This window comes from Lissotriton helveticus, chromosome 11, assembly GCF_964261635.1.
Source record: "Lissotriton helveticus chromosome 11, aLisHel1.1, whole genome shotgun sequence".
In the NCBI taxonomy this organism is placed as follows: Eukaryota; Metazoa; Chordata; class Amphibia; order Caudata; family Salamandridae; genus Lissotriton; species Lissotriton helveticus.
The window spans coordinates 1,153,996,938-1,154,014,392 of record NC_136072.1 but is presented as its reverse complement, the minus strand read 5'-3'; the positions used below and the strand labels follow the sequence as shown (position 1 = coordinate 1,154,014,392).

The window sequence follows — 17,455 nt, the reverse complement described above, 5'->3', positions numbered from 1 at the left end:
AACAGGGGGAGAGCCATCAGCCCAGGGCCCAAACCATCCTCCTCATTGACCACATGGGGCAGGAAGAAGCTCAAAATGAGTGGCCACTCAACCAGTTGATATGCATGAGCTTTCTGGGATGTAGCTGTTATGCGAGGAATTTTCCAGAATGCGTTAGTTTAACCCCTGATGAGTGACACTTGGCGGGCTGCAAACGTCATGATTAAAAGCACCGCTGTGATTTTAGTGTAAAAAAGCAGCGGGCCGAGTCACTCGCCTGGGCCCGCCAGCAGTCCACCCCGTCCTGGCTGCGATTAGACATCTGAGTGGGGCCCTCCCAGTAAATGACATCTCACCACCTCATTGTCAATGGTCAGTCACACTGTGGAATCTTTCACGGTGACATATTTGATGTATTTGGGTGCACGTGTAAAGGAATAGCTGAACGGAACTGTAGTGTTTGAACTGTTAAATGTGTTCAGAGCTGCAACGTGCTCCCATTTCTTCTTGGGAATCCTCTCCATTTATCCCTTGTCTTTAGCCAGCAGCGCGCTGCACCTAGAGACTTGTAATTTGGTATTTAACATTATAATGCTGGGCTGAAAGATTCAAGCATGCAAAGATTTTTTTTTTGTTGGTCTGACTAAAATGCCATTACTGGCAGCAGGCGTCACGCATGACGCGGCAATACTAATCTGTCAAAATTGCATCGACTCTGAAGTCTTTTAAATGTTTTGGCTTCTTTTTTCAGTTTCACAAATTGTATTTTGTAAGAAAAAAGTAATACGGACCACTGCTTTTCAACGAGTCTTGTGTGTCCTCTATGCCCGGATCGCAGTGGAAATGTTCGACTGCCTTGCTCTGTTTTGTACCTTATATATGTAGTGATATACATTGAAAACCAGTACTGCACAGCTGTTGAATGTGTATTTGTTAGGTGTGCCCTTAAACTCTACTAAAGTTCTTTAGTGTGTATAATTTGTGAGAAAACAGGTTTGCCATTTTCAGTGGAACAATAAAATGTGTTTACATAGTGAGTGCACGGTATTAAAACGTTTCAAGACCATTGCCTTGAGGGCAAATGGGATATGTTTGCTTTGTTTGATATTAATAATGTATGTGCGGGCCTGGCCCTGGCCGAGAATGTGCTGTGTCCCTGGCCCTGCTTTGGGAACACTGAAGGGTGAAGAGTCCAGTGTATTGCCGGGTTGTATGTTCTTACAACGCATTCCGTTGCAACGCATGCCTTTACCACGCATGCGTTGCAACGGAATGGTATTTCAACGCATAACCTTTTCCTCAAATCCTTCTGTGGTGACGTCGTACGTTGTTAAGAGGAAGTGGAAGTTTCTTTCCGTTTCCTCTTAATCGACCGACGCCGATTGACTGCACATCCTGACGTGACTTCAGGTGTTGTTTTTTATTTGGGGGGAGACTTCCCCAAGCCCCCCTTTTTTAATTTGAACCTTTACCACATATGCCTTTACTACATACCTCGTAGTAAAGGTATGCGTGGTAAAGGCTTTCGTGGTAACCACACATGCGTTGTAATGCATGCGTGGTTAATGTATTCGTTGAAACGGGTGCGTTATAGTGGCCGTTTCCGTATTGCCGCGGTTGTGCTGTTGCTTCACCCATGCCCAGGTGGTGCCATTGATGAATACTTTGACCCAAATCTTTCATTCCTTTGTTCAGTGAAACTGTTTTAAGATCATGCTTTGATCCTGCATTGATCCCAGACTTTCTCTTCTTTCAGGACCCACATGCAGGACCTGCAGGAAGTGACCCAGGACCTGCACTACGAGAGCTTCCGATCGGAGCGGCTGAAGCGCACCGGAGGGTGAGTCTGAACACCAGTGTCCAGAGGGGACCCTCTGACCTAGAATGGAGCAGGGGCTCGGTCTCCCTCCAGAGAGAGCAGGGGTGGATGGTGTCTGTGTGTGGAGATCTAAGTGGATACCTTACCGCTGCTTGATGGATTGAGCCCTTTACCACTGTCGTTTCTTCCCGTCGGAAGCAGCACATTGTGAATTTCACTGCTTTCTATTTGCCTTTGCCCTCTCACCTCATTGGCTTACTTTGTCGGCTTCCTTCTCTTATTTCACTCCTTCCTTCTCTTCTCTCTTATTTCACTCCTTCCTTCTCTTATTTCACTCCTTCCTTCTCTTATTTCACTCCTTCCTTCTCTTATTTCACTCCTTCCTTCTCTTATTTCACTCCTTCCTTCTAAAGCATCAGTACTGGTAAAATCAAGTGGTGCAGATGTGCTGAATATCCTGGGTGGTGCACATGGTGTGGTAAGGGAAAGCGCAGTCCATTTGGAAGTAATGAAATGTAGGACATTGTCCATTGCTCATCAGTACCTTTGAAATCTTTTACAAAAACATTGCTTATGCCAACAGTATACGGGTACATTGCGCTGGGCTTTAGCATCTTTAGAGCCTACTTACCGTTCCCCTCTTTACTTTAGAAAATAACAAAGCCAGCGCTCTTTAAATCGTGTCTGGGATCACTTGTAAAGAGTCCTGACGATGGCATTGTCATCCATGCAGATTACGGCCTGGTTTTACTCCTGCGCGTTTCTCTCCAACATATACCAACGTTCAGTGTCCTCCTTGGCTGAATAGAGGCAGATACAGGGTATCTGTGAGGAACTGACCGGTAGGGGACAGTGCAGGCTCAACGTGCTATCAGTCATCATTTTGCAGCGTGATTCTTTTCTGGATTCAGATGCTGTGTACTATTCATCCATCTAGTGGTTGGGTCAGGAATTGTCTTTTTATTGCCTTTTTTAGGTCGAGCCCAGCAGCAGCGCTCATGCGCTGTTCGCTCTGCGAGGCATGCAGTAGTCCAGTATGCTGTGGAAGCCTCGCCTTCTCTACGCCCATATATTTGATTGGCTGGTGTCATTGTCCTTGGTAAATGCTGGCTTCTGACTGATGAGGCTTGTTAGTCCCTTCTTGTTACCGCCCTGTCGCCATTTGTTTCCTTCCACGAGGAGTGGATCTTTTACTTGTGGCGTTAAACGATTTCCTTCATAAGTCGGTAGGCACTATTTTCATTTATTTGCAGCACGGTCCGCTTTCACTTTAGCGGCTGCGCTTGTTTATTTAATTAATTCGCCGCATTGGCCGAAAGGGAGCGTTTCTACTCACTAATCTAACCAGCATATGCAATGCAATAGGTCTAGCATTTACCCAAGTTTGAGCTATTGACAACAAAAATAAAAGGCATTGTGATTTGCAATGTCAATAGCTTAAACTTGTGTAAATGTGAGACCTATTGCATTGCAAATGCTTGTTTTTTTTGTGGGTAACACGGGTGCCCTAGAGCATTTGTTGCCGTGTCCATCCCTCTGTGACGTCAGATATCCACCCTGGGAGTCTCTTTGTATGGTCGCCATCTCCAGATTCTTTTTTCTCCGTTAGGTGTGGAAGCAAAGCAAGAACATGAGACTGTGGAGGAAAATTCCAGACTTTGTTGAGGGATTTTCGCCTAAGCACCCAGAATCCTCAAGGAAAGCTAAAGTCAGAGCACTGACGTGAGAGGTTTTCCGCTGAAGACAGAATATTTTTTATTTTAAGATCTAGCTGTGGGGATGGACTTCTTAACAGTTTGAATTATCTCACCGGCTCCTTGAGCTCTGAACACACATGCTACTTATGTGACATATCTGAGCTCCACAGGCTGCCAAGAGCCTTTGTTTTACTACTCATGACAACCTGTGTGCAAGCTTTCATTGGGCTGGGCAGTGTGCTGGTCGCCCTTAGTGATGGTTCAGTTTCCATCCTCTGTGTGCGGCACGTCATCGTATTCCATGCAGGGCATTGCCACAGGATTCTTTACGTGATCTGAAGTTTGTTTCCTACCCTGGTGAGGATGGTGTCAAGGGTGACCTTATCACCTGCAAAGTGTCTGTCCTGAAACGAACATGGTCTTGTCTTGAACGTTCAGAGGAATACACATTTCCTATTCGAACAGGCCTGTATTTATCCACCTTTGGGACTGGTGGTGGGAAGCAAAGGGCAAGCAAAAAGGATAGCTCCTTTTTACAAGCATTTGCAATGCAATAGGCCTCTCATTTACCTGAGTTTCGTAAATGCGACATCTATTGCATTACAAATGCTAGTTTGTAAAAACGCCCATATGGTGCTACTTTAATATCACTTTAAGATGAGCCATGTCTATAGAAAGGGGCGTTGCCACCATTAAAGTGAAAGCATGGTATGCAGCGCTTTTACAAAAAAACATTGGTTTGTCAAGTTGACAGAAATTTTTTTTTTTTTTTAAAGCGTCCCATGCCACACTTTAACGTTAATGGGGCCACGCCCTTTCCTTAGAATAGACTCGTTTAAGGAGCCATTAAAAAAAAATTTACGTCGTTTTTTTTAACCTCTTTGGTGTGGCAAGTGAAGCAAAGGCATGGCTGCTACTATCAGCGTGGTGTGGTGTGCAAAGAAAAAATAAAGCTGTTGCGAAAGAATGTGTCCTGCCTGCAACAGCAGGCATGCGGAAACCATTAAACGAAAAGAGCGTATCCTGCTTGCAACAGCAGGCATGCGAAAACCAGTAAGCGAAAAAAGAGCGTATCCTGCTTGCAACAGCAGGCATGCGAAAACCAGTAAGCGAAAAGAGCGTATCCTGCTTGCAACAGCAGGCATGCGAAAACCAGTAAGCGAAAAGAGCGTATCCTGCTTGCAACAGCAGGCATGCGAAAACCAGTAAGCGAAAAGAGCGTATCCTGCTTGCAACAGCAGGCATGCGAAAACCAGTAAGCGAAAAGAGCGTATCCTGCTTGCAACAGCAGGCATGCGAAAACCAGTAAGCGAAAAAAGAGCGTATCCTGCTTGCAACAGCAGGCATGCGGAAACCAGTAAGCGAAAAGAGCGTATCCTGCTTGCAACAGCAGGCATGCGGAAACCAGTAAGCGAAAAGAGCGTATCCTGCTTGCAACAGCGGGCATGCGGAAACCATTAAACGAAAAAAGAGCGTATCCTGCTTGCAACAGCAGGCATGCGAAAACCAGTAAGCGAAATAGTGCTCAGAGGTTGTAATTTTGCAGCGTGAATCTTTCTGGATTCACTATGCTGTGCATTATTCCGCGGGCTTGTGGTTGGGTCCGGGTCCGGATTCGTAGTCTTTTCTTTGGTTTACACCTCCTGGGTGTATTTCCGGTGACGTCGGCATGCTTCCTGCGGTAGCTCCCACTCTTGGGCGCCATCTTCAGATTCTTTTTTTCCGCGGTCGGGTCTGGATCGTTCCCGTTTGGGCTCCAGACATTTTTGGAGAAAGAAGAAAGGAAAATACAGAAATCACAAAGGAAAGTAATCTGAAGACTCCAGGGGACTTGATCGACGAGGAGTCCGCAAAGGAAAAGGCGAATTCATCGAGATCCTCGACGAACACGCGACCAGGGAGGCCCTGAGCGCTCGATGATGGACAACACGCCGTTCAAGTTCTGCCGAAATTGCCACCAAAAGTACGCGCAGAAGGACCAGCACCCGGTATGCAACCTTTGTCTACCGGTGAATCATGAAAGCGAGGACTGCAACGCCTGCTCTGCCTTCACCCCGAAGACCCTTCGTGCGAGAGAGAGACAGAGGGTAGCGCACGCCACCCTGCAGGGGAACGCCCCGACTCCGTCCCTCTACGATCTGGGGATGTCTTCCGAGGAAGAGGACAACGCTGCCGCCGAAGAACACAGCTACACGGTCGTAGAGACCGATTACACGAAGACTTCTGATAAGGTAGGAGACTCTCCGGCCCCCAAGAACACGAGAGACTGAGTCTCGAAAAAACGAGGGCAAGGCCCCGAAAGCGCCGACGCCGAAACACCAGGCGTCCGCGAGTACTCACAGGCCCAGCGGATCCTCTGAGAAGGAGTCCCCGGCGCCGAGAGCTGTTGAACAGCAGAAGTCCTCGAAAGAGGTCCCTGAAAAGGATCGATCAACGCCGAGGGACAAGGACCCTAAACTACCGACGCCGACCAGAGACCCAAAATCCGGGTCGACGTCGACGTCAAACTTCGGCACCGAAAGGCACGGCGCCGAGCCAACCGCCGAAAAGAGCGGCCGAACCATCCGACGCGGAACACGCGGCCGAGATGGAGAAAAAGAGAAGGCGCCTCGAGGCCGAAATGGAAAACATCGTGCAGCGGAAGAGAGAATTCGACGCAAAGATGAAAGCTTTCACGATCCCTCACAAGACCAAGCCACCGGTGGTGGAGGTGGTCGAGGAGGAAGACGAGGTCGCCGAAGAACAAGACACGGACGTCGAGGTGGTCGACGACCAGGAAGAGTACGAGAATCCCTACGATAGTTACAACTATGGGGAGGAAAAGGACAGCAGGACGGACGCAGAGTCGGCCCCCTCTGACCTACAGGAGGTGGATTACCTGGATGTCGAGACCGACAGCCCGGAGGAGGCGGTCGACACGTATCCCTCGAGGCCCTCGCCGCCGGACGACATCGGGGCCTACAACTCGGTGATAAGGTCTGCCGCAGCGGCGCTCAAGCTCAAGCTCGACGAAGAGAAGCAGAAAGCAGACTTCCTTCTAGAGACATTGCTCCCAACACAAACAAAGAGCCAGTACCTGCCAATGCTCGACAGCGTCTTGGCCCAGGGGAAGGAAGCATTCAGGGAGCCCGCAACATGCAAGGCAGTAACTCCCAGAACAGAGATAAAATACAAACATTCCTCAAAAGACCCACCCTACACTCAGGGGATGGTCTCCGCAAACTCCATTATCACGGCCACAGCAAGGAAGAGGGCTAACGTACCCACTACCTCCGGACCACCACCGGATAAGGAGAGCAAAAGGATGGATCTGGTGGGCAGAAGGATCGAACGGAATGCCGCGACCCACTGGCGCATGGCTAACTCCAACGCCCTGATAAACAGGCACATGTACCAGATCATGGAGGAGCTGGGGCAGTTGGTGAAGGACCTGCCCCAGGATGCCAGGCAGAAGGCCGAAAAACTGGTGGAAGAAGGGAAGAACGCGACAAATTCTTGCCTTAAGACAGCCCTGGATGGAGCAGACACCTCCAGCAGGCTCATGATGATGGGTGTCACTGAAAGAAGACACGCTTGGCTAAGGATCTCAGGTTTCAAACCAGAGGTGCAACACAGCATTCTGAACACACCGTTCAACGGTGAGACGCTTTTCGGAACAACAGTTGAGAAGCTCAGCCAACTGAAGAAGGATAACGAAACAGCAAGGTCCATGGGAGCATTGCAGTTCAGAGGCAGCAAAAGGGGCACCCCGTCACGGAGGCCTGGCGGGAGAGGTGGAAACCAGCCAGGTACATCACACCAGGCTTTCCAACAAACGCACCAGACAGACCCGCAGGCCCAGCAGGGTCAGCAGAAGCAGTCCTAGCAATACCAACAAAGAGGCCAGTCCTTTCGAGGGAGAGGAAATGGACGTGGCCAGAATAGAAGAGGGGGACAGCAGCCCGCTTCTAAGTGACTTCAAAAAACTCTGTGTGCCCACACACAGAAAAGATCCCAGGGGGCAGCATGTACAGAGGGATCAAGACAAGCTAGACATCTGCGACCACATAACACCAGTGGGAGGAAGGTTAAGATTTTACCTCCAGGAATGGAGAAAAATCACATCAGACAAATGGATCCTCAACATCGTCCAATTCGGTTACTGCATAGAGTTGGAGGGGAGGCCAATAAGCAGAAAACCAAAGAGAAAACAACTAGCAGGCAAACAGCTAGAGTGTCTTCAGGAAGAGGCAAAGGAACTCCCGCGGAAGCAGGCCATAGAACGGGTACCCGACAAGGAAAGAAACACAGGAATATACTCAACGTACTTCCTGGTGCCAAAGGTAGACGAGACAAAGAGACCCATTCTGGACCTAAGGTTCCTGAACAAATTCATAAGAACGCAAAAATTCAAAATGACCTCACTGCAGGAGGTGCTCCCGCAATTGCAGATCGGGGACTTCATGGTCACAATAAACCTCAAAGACGCCTACCTGCACATCCCAATGAACAGAAAGCACAAGCATATGCTCAGGTTCACCATCGGAGAAAGCCACTACCAGTTCACGACACTAGCTTCGGGCTAAAATCAGCACCAAGGGTATTCACAAAGTGCCTCGCAGCAGTCGCAGCGCACCTACGAAGGCAAGGAATACACGTATACCCTTACCTGGACGACTGGCTGCTGAAAGCAAGTTCATACCAGAAATGCAAGCAGCACCCACATACAGTGACGAGCACGCTCAGAAACCTGGGGTTCTCCATCCATTGGAAGAAATCTTCAATGGAGCCGGAACAAGTGAAGATCTTCCTGGGAGCACAGATCAACACCTTACAGGGCAAGGTGTTCCCCAGCGAGAAGAGGGCGAGGGCGCTGGTGAAGGAAACTCGCCTCTACCGGAAGGGACAAGCTCGGACAGTGAGGACTGCGAGCAAGATCATGGGGATGATGGCATCATGCATCCACCTGGTACCGAATGTACGTCTCCACATGAGACCCATTCAAGAATGGCTACAGGAGCAATGGTCACAAGCTACAGGCAGTTGGGAGGATCTAGTGGTTGTGACGCACGCAGTGCAGAAGGAGATGACATGGTGGACCATGGAGAACATAACAAGGGGAAAGCCTCTAACGCCCCCAACGCCAACAGTGACCATCACCACAGACGCATCCCTGAAGGGATGGGGCGCTCACATGGAGGAGCTCAAGGTGAGGGGACTGTGGACGCCAACAGATGCGACAAGGCACATCAATTACCTAGAATTGAAGACAATCTTCCTTGCACTGAAAGCTTTCCAAACAAGACTGTACGATCACAAGGTGCTGCTACAGACAGACAACACCACCGCGATGTTTTACATCAACAAGCAGGGGGGCACACAGTCAGCCCCGCTTTCAACGCTGGCGCAGGAGATATGGAGATGGGCCATCCCTCTCAAAATAGACCTGCTAGCCATACACCTACCAGGGAAGGACAACATACAGGCAGATTGGCTCAGCAGACAGACATCGGCATCCCATGAGTGGGAGCTCAATGCTCAGGAGACAAGGCAGCTGTTCGACAGATGGGGAACACCATCGGTGGACCTGTTTGCCACACGCCGGAATGCAAAATGCCAAAACTTCGCATCCAGACAGCCCGAGGAGAGGTCACTGGGGAATGCCCTATGGATAGATTGGTCCGGGACATTTGCTTACGCCTTTCCCCAGATACCACTGATGCACAGAGTGCTGAGCAAGTGCAGAGCGAGCAACATGACCCTGATACTGGTCGCGCCACAGTGGGCCAGGCAGACATGGTACTCGCAGATCATGGAGATGACACCGTGTGCACCCCACAGATTCGGCAAGAGGAGAGACCTACTCTCCATGCAGAACGGAGAGGTGCTACACCCAGAGCCAGAGAGCCTGAGCCTAGTAGCGTGGCTCCTGAGGACATAGAGTTTGCACATTTGTGATTGCCAGAAAGCACCCTGAGGGTCCTTCGGGAAGCACGGAGGCCCAGCACTCGGAAGTGCTACGTTGTGAAATGGAAAAGATTCACAATGTGGTGCAGGAAAGAAAGACTTCACAATAAAATGAAGAAGGACTCCACAGTGCTAAAGTACCTGACACACTTGCTGGAGAAGAACCTTAGCTCATTCTCGTTAAGAGTTCACTTGGCAGCGATAGTCGCCTACACAAGGGGAGAAACGTGCAGGAGTTTCTTCACATCACAGGTGGTGAAGAGATTCCTAGAAGGAGCGAAAAGGATCGCACCACCCAAGCGGGTGCCGCCACCTGCATGGAACTTAAACATATTTCTAACGGAACTCATGAAGGAACCCTTTGAACCACTTCACAGGGCGTCCTTAAAGATGCTAACTATGAAAACAGCTTTCCTGGTTGCTATAACGTCCTTACGAAGAGTAAGCGAGCTTCAGGCGCTGACGCTACAAGAACCCTACATACAAATACACAATGATAGGGTTGTGATGAGGACTGACCCACACTTCATGCCGAAGGTGGTATCCAAATTCCACATGAACCAGTCTATACAGATACCGAGTTTTTTCCAAAAACCAACTAGCGCAGAGAGTGCCCTGCACACCCTGGACGCCAGTAGGGCAGTCATGCACTACAGTGAGAGGACAAAGGGACACAGGAAAACAAAACAGTTCTTTGTGTCATTCGCAAACAGTTTCATGGGAAAGGCAGTAACCAAAAAGACTATTGCACGATGGATCGCACAGACAATTCAACTCTGCCACAAACGTGCAGGACAAGAGCTAGCAGAGGGGACACGTGCCCACTCCACTAGGAAAAAGGGTGCTACAATAGCTTTCCTGGCTAACACACCCATACATTACATATGCCTGGCGGCAACATGGGCTTCGGTGCACACGTTCACGAAGCACTACTGTGTGGATATACAGATGAACAAGGAAGCACAACTCGGACAGAAGGTGCTCCAGCACATATTCAATAGCCAACGCTCATCTTCCACCCAGCCGCCACAGAGATGAGAAACCGCTACAAAATCTATGCACAGCATAGTGAATCCAGAAAGATTCACGCTGCAAAACGAATAGTTTTCTTACCCGTCGGTGTAGTTTTGCAGCTTGAAGATCTTTCTGGATTCACTAGCGAACCCACCCACCTCCGCCAGAAAGATGAGGCTGGAGAGAGAAGCGGTGGATATAAAAAAAAAAAAATTAAAAAAATGATGAAAGGACTTTGAAAAGTACAAAGCGGTAAAATATCACCTAAATAGGACATTGCCATTACTTCGGAAACGAAAGAAAGACGGAAAAAAAGAACCCGAAGATGGCGCCCAAGAGTGGGAGCTTCCACAGGAAGCATGCCGACGTCACCGGAAATACACCCAGGAGGTGTGACGCAGACGCCCACCTGGGCTACGGAAAAAAAAAAAAAAAAAGACTACGAATCCGGACCCAACCACAAGACCGCGGAATAATGCACAGCATAGTGAATCCAGAAAGATCTTCAAGCTGCAAAACTACACCGACAGGTAAGAAAACTATTCGTTAAAGCCTACCGAGCAACAACATATGTAAAAGGGGTGTACTAATTGGAGGTTACAAATGAAGACAAGGCGGTACGAAGGATGAAGTAACTTATTTACAAATCAGAAGCCAGCATTTATGAAGGTCAACGACAAATATGGGCGGAGCTTGAAGTGCATGCTCCTTTACAGCATGCCACACAGAGCAGCGCACGCGCTGCCTCGGGCTCGACGTACAAATGGACGTTCTTTTCCAAGCGGGCCCGTCTGCTTTGCGATGGTGGACGCCACACAGAACTGGCCAGCCCCGGTGTCCGCACTGAATGGAAATGTGGTCTTGTGGGAAGAGGTGAAGCTTCGTGGCCCAACCCTCCAGGCGGATACAGCTTCAGGCAGGGAGCGAGGGAACGGAGCACAGACAGGTCCCATGTACTGCAGGTGAAGACGGGCTGCAGTGACCCCGGTGGCATCCGCCCTGGACTCCGGGTGGATGAGGGTTTCCAGGCCGGACCAGTGAACTTTGCACCCAGGTTTGGTCCTGGCGTGCAGCATTTGCTGCTCTTGTGAATGGGGACCCTTTGGGCAGAGTCTTGAGTCAGTCTGTCTGCCTTCCGCCTGCTGACAGTCAGCGCTGAGACGTCCGTGGTGGTTCTCTCGCCCCTGCAGAGACGCTCCATGTCTTGTAAACTGTGGGGTCCGAGCTCTCCCTGCTGGCCAGAACTTATGTTTGCTGGCTGCGCGCTGGAGCGTTCCTTCGGGCCCAGGCCTTCAAACACTGGGGGCGTCCTAAGTGACCTCCGACCTCGAAGGGAGCCTGGAGGGGGGCGTGATGTCATGTCATCGTGCGGCGCCACGGCCTGGCCGAAAGGAGCATAGAGTAAACCCCCAGACAAACCTCCTGCTGAATAGGACCTCTGTGATTTTAGTGAAGACAGCACATGAGAAGCACTCGCCTGGGCCTGTCAGCAGTCAGCCCCGCCCTGGCTGCGATTCCAAGCAAATGACCACATCTCGCACCTCACTTCTGGCAAGAGGTCACACTGTGGGCCCTTTTACAGGGACACATCTGATGTATTTGGGTGCACTTGTGAAGGAACAACTGAACGTACCTCCCTGCAGTGTTCGAACCGGCAAACATGCTCAGAGCTGCGACCTGCTCCAATTTTTCTAGTACTTTAGCCAACAGCGTGCTGCACTTTAGGACTTGCAGTTTTGTATTTAACATAATAAGGCTGGGCGGAAACATTCAAGCATGCAAAGTTTTTTTTTTTTGTTTTTTTTTATGTGGCTACAACGGCATTATTGGCCGCAGGCCCAAAATCGTGGAGATTCTCCAGTGAACTTTGCAGACTCGCTGGAGGTGTGGTGGACTGCAGGAGGCGGGTAACCGCTCTAGGCCGCTGGGGGTTTGATGGACTGCAGGAGGTGGGTAACCTCTCTAGGCTGCTGGGGGTTTAATGGACTGCAGGAGGCGGGTAACCGCTCTAGGCCGCTGGGGGTTTGATGGACTGCAGGAGGCGGGTAACCGCTCTAGGCCGCTGGGGGTTTGATGGACTGCAGGAGGTGGGTAACGGGTCTAGGCCGCTGGGGGTTTGATGGACTGCAGGAGGTGGGTAACGGGTCTAGGCCGCTGGGGGTTTGATGGACTGCAGGAGGCGGGTAACCGCTCTAGGCCGCTGGGGGTTTGATGGACTGCAGGGGGTGGGTAACGGGTCTAGGCCGCTGGGAGTTTGCTGGACTGCAGGAGGCGGGTAACCGCTCTAGGCCGCTGGGGGTTTGATGGACTGCAGGAGGCGGGTAACGGGTCTAGGCTGCTGGGGGTTTGATGGACTGCAGGAGGTGGGTAACGGGTCTAGGCCGCTGGGGGTTTGATGGACTGCAGGAGGTGGGTAACGGGTCTAGGCCGCTGGGAGTTTGCTGGACTGCAGGAGGCGGGTAACCGCTCTAGGCCGCTGGGGGTTTGATGGACTGCAGGAGGCGGGTAACCGCTCTAGGCCGCTGGGGGTTTGATGGACTGCAGGAGGTGGGTAACGGGTCTAGGCCGCTGGGGGTTTGATGGACTGCAGGAGGCAGGTAACCGCTCTAGGCCGCTGGGGGTTTGATGGACTGCAGGAGGTGGGTAACGGGTCTAGGCCGCTGGGGGTTTGATGGACTGCAGGAGGCAGGTAACCGCTCTAGGCCGCTGGGGGTTTGATGGACTGCAGGGGGTGGGTAACCGCTCTAGGCCGCTGGGGGTTTGATGGACTGCAGGAGGCGGGTAACCGCTCTAGGCCGCTGGGGGTTTGATGGACTGCAGGAGGCGGGTAACCGCTCTAGGCCGCTGGGGGTTTGATGGACTGCAGGAGGTGGGTAACGGGTCTAGGCCGCTGGGGGTTTGATGGACTGCAGGAGGCGGGTAACCGCTCTAGGCCGCTGGGGGTTTGATGGACTGCAGGAGGCAGGTAACCGCTCTAGGCCGCTGGGGGTTTGATGGACTGCAGGGGGTGGGTAACGGGTCTAGGCCGCTGGGGGTTTGCTGGACTGCAGGAGGCGGGTAACGGGTCTAGGCCGCTGGGGGTTTGATGGACTGCAGGGGGTGGGTAACGGGTCTAGGCCGCTGGGGGTTTGCTGGACTGCAGGAGGCGGGTAACGGGTCTAGGCCGCTGGGGGTTTGATGGACTGCAGGGGGTGGGTAACGGGTCTAGGCCGCTGGGGGTTTGATGGACTGCAGGAGGCGGGTAACAGCTCTAGACCGCTGGGGGTTTGATGGACTGCAAGAGGCGGGTAACCGCTCTAGGCCGCTGGGGGTTTGATGGACTGCAAGAGGCGGGTAACCGCTCTAGGCCGCTGGGGGTTTGATGGACTGCAGGAGGTGGGTAACGGGTCAAGGCCGCTGGGGATTTGATGGACTGCAGGAGGCAGGTAACCGCTCTAGGCCGCTGGGGGTTTGATGGACTGCAGGGGGTGGGTAACGGGTCTAGGCCGCTGGGAGTTTGCTGGACTGCAGGAGGCGGGTAACCGCTCTAGGCCGCTGGGGGTTTGATGGACTGCAGGAGGCGGGTAACGGGTCTAGGCCGCTGGGGGTTTGATGGACTGCAGGAGGCGGGTAACCGCTCTAGGCCGCTGGGGGTTTGATGGACTGCAGGAGGCGGGTAACCGCTCTAGGCCGCTGGGGTTTGATGGACTGCAGGAGGCGGGTAACCGCTCTAGGCCGCTGGGGTTTGATGGACTGCAGGAGGCGGGTAACCGCTCTAGGCCGCTGGGAGTTTGCTGGACTGCAGGAGGCGGGTAACCGCTCTAGGCCGCTGGGAGTTTGCTGGACTGCAGGAGGCGGGTAACAGATCGTCTAGGCTGCTCACGGGGCGTGTTCCATAAGATGCCTAGGACCGTGGCCTCTGTCTGGGCCAGCTGATGGCAGGTTCTCGGGTGTGTGATCACCGCTACCAACAGCAGTCCAGCCTTTAGAGTGTCTTAAATGCAGCCCACATAGCGTTTATCACAAGTACTTTGTGTGTGCTGCCCAGCTGGGTCTGCAGTACAATTCTACCCTTACCAACCGAGGGGGCTGACTGCGGATGAGCATGTGACGTACACCTGGCACCGCTTGAACCAGCCCTGGAGAAAACCATCAGGTCCCCACCAACACTGACTTCTTTCGACGAGGGGCTCTTGTTTATATATTGCTCATCATTTTACTTCTTGTCATTTCTAAGTGTTGTCAAAAAGAATTCTAGCCATGACGTCCTCTGATAGTTCTCAGTGCATCGACCGTGAAAGGTTGAGAGGCTGAGTTGGGTCTGCAGGGGTTCGAGCTATTGACTTGTAGGCCACACCAACTTTCTTTTTTTTTACCAGCGAGTGGTTAACTTGCTGAGCCTCCCTGCCAGCAATAAGGGTGGGCACTGCCAGGAGAGGAGGCTGGAGGGAGGGGTCCGCACATCAGCCTCTAGTCTTCATTCATTTCCCCTCTGGCACACAATCCAGTACTGCCCTGTGGTGAAAGTGTTCACATATATCGAATATAGAGTTCATCTGCTGTGTGACATTGTGGTTTAGTTGCGTCAGGTTGACCCTTGTCTTTCACCCCCATCTCCTGTATTCTTTTACCTCATGTCGCTCATATGTCTCCACCTTAGACTGTTGCGGTTCCCTCTCCCAGGTTCCTGATTCTAATTCTCTCTTGTTCTTTTCAGTACTCTCCTGTAATCTTTTCTGGAGTGTATTATTGCCTACCACAAACCTTGAATTATGAACTTCCCTGTTGTGTTCTGTTTACCTTGTGTTTTGTTTGTGCCTGGACAGTGTTTCAGATCTGTTTAGTGATGCATGTTTTTGTGCCTGCAGGCCGGTCGAGGAGGAGGGCGTGGACAAAGACAGGATCCTGATGCAGAAGGAAGCAGAGGTAAGTCCGCCTTTACTTCACGATCTGCGCTCCCAGTCCCAAGTCTGCTCTTCGCTGCTGTGACTGCCTTGGTGAACCTAATGGAGCTTGTCTGGTTTCAACTAAAGGTTTTTACCCAATGTCCTAACCTAGGACCGTCCAATCTCAATTTTATCAGTTCCCAGTAAGAGTTTGAAAGACACGTCCGCATGGCTATTGCCATGTATGTAGAACGCGACTCCGTACTCAGTCTGGTATTTGTCCGCTCGAAGCGCTGCCTGGCGGGTGGGTGAGTGGGTTAATACTGGGTGATGGGGACAGTGGCTTTATTTTGAAGGTTTTATATAGCGCGAACAAGACCCTTGCGGGTATCAGAGCTCTTTACAGGGGCAGAAATCAGAAACAAAAGAATACAGAGTTACAAATTGAGTCTTGATAAACAACACATCCGTAGTGGGAGTTCGATAAAATGTTCATGTGAATTTCCTTAGGAGTAGAGACGTAACTTCTTTCTTAAAGGAGGTAGAAGAGGGATTCTGTCTGGTTTCCAGGGGCGTGTGTTCCAAATCCTTGGAGCAATTCCAGAGAAGGCACAACTGTATGATTTCTTTTTGGCAAAACGTTGTGGATTCAAAAGAAGGTTGTTGGAACTTCTAGAGGATCTGTTGCCACAAGAGAGCTCCAGTTTCCGGGCCAGATAGCTCGGAGTACTGTGATGTAGGGCTTTGTGGACCATGCAGGCTATTTTTAGTTTAATTCTAGCTTCAAGAGGAAGCCAGTTAAGAGCTCTAAGGTCGGGGTAATGTGACAATTTCTTTTTGAGCCCATAATAAGTCTGGCCGCTGAATTGAGTGAGGTTCTTAGAGGGGCCGTTATCAATGGGGGAAGACCACAGAGCGTTGCACTCGCATAGTCGAGTCTTGGGCTAACTAGTGCTTGAACTGCCAGTTCGAAGTTACTTGCGGGAAGGAAGGGTTTGCATTTTCTCGGGTGTTCATCTGAAAGTTTGCTCCTTTTGTTGCGGCACTGATATGTTTCTGCATGTTTCGATTTCTTTTCGAGTGTTAATCCCAGCAACTTCGCTGAGTCCGTGATACGGGGTTGGCAGTTGGGCTTTCTTACTGGTTGACCTATCCCTCCTTCAGTGCGGTTTCCCATGGATCTTGCAGATAAGATTTCAGAAGATTGGGTTCTGGGATACTGCCTTAGATTGTTTTGGGTCGTGTCTCCAGAATAGAACTCAAGCCATCAAAATGTCCTCAAACTAAGGAAACAGGCCCGCCCTAACCTCATCGCTGCTTGGCAGTTTCCCCTGCTGTGCTGGACAGCAATGAAAACGGGTGTGGTCATGATGAGCTCAGCTCGTCATGAGCACCTGAGAGGTATATGCCATGACGAGCTGAGCTAGTCATGAGAATGGAAGGGGCTAAGCTCTACTTTAATTCATTTTTGTTTCCGCGCTTACTCACCTGATTTCGTCATAAGGATTTACCTTCTTGACCTACCTGGTACTTGCACAACTGATCCTTTGTTGAGAGGATCCATGACCCATCCTGGTTGTTTGGACAGGTGCTCGCCCTTGGATATGGATCCGCCTCCGATCCCAGTTCTCATCGGTGTGTCTGACTGGAGAGCTGCTGCCCTCCTAATCCGCAGGGTAACAAGTTCACTTCCTCTGCTTTTTTTTATCTTAAAGAGGGAAAAATAAATCTGTCCATTGTAGTCCTTGACTGTCGTAAATCAATATTTGAGACCATAATCCGATCAAGTCTTGATTACTGTAATGGTCTGTATCTTGAATCTTCGAAGAAGCGAATCTCTTCACAGCAGCGGCGTCACAACTACGCTGTTCGCCCCATTTGTGGCTTCCATAGAAGGGGTCCCGTTTCCACTTTTAGGATACGACTACATTAGCTTCCTGTAGAGAAAAGGATTGTGTTCGAAGATCTTTGCCTTACTCAAGGGCCTTTATCAGCCTGGCTCCATGCGCCTCCAGGCTGAATCTCTGCTTTGGAAACTCTAGACTGCTTCGTTCTGCGTTTACTGCATTGTTAATCATCATGTTCAATAGCTCTCTCTGCTCTACTGTCGCATATTTTTTACACAATTTACTTTT

General features: G+C 50.9%; 1 protein-coding gene across 1 annotated transcript in view; it reads left to right on the top strand.

The window, feature by feature from the left end:
- The window catches only part of LOC144792763 (septin-2), a 329,710-nt gene that overhangs the window by 236,810 nt on the left and 75,445 nt on the right, over window positions 1-17,455 (top strand). Inside the window, exons 10-11 of the mRNA XM_078667947.1 lie at window positions 1,736-1,819; window positions 15,303-15,360. Coding sequence (XP_078524073.1) covers window positions 1,736-1,819; window positions 15,303-15,360 — 142 coding nt within the window. The remainder of the gene's footprint in view (window positions 1-1,735; window positions 1,820-15,302; window positions 15,361-17,455) is intronic.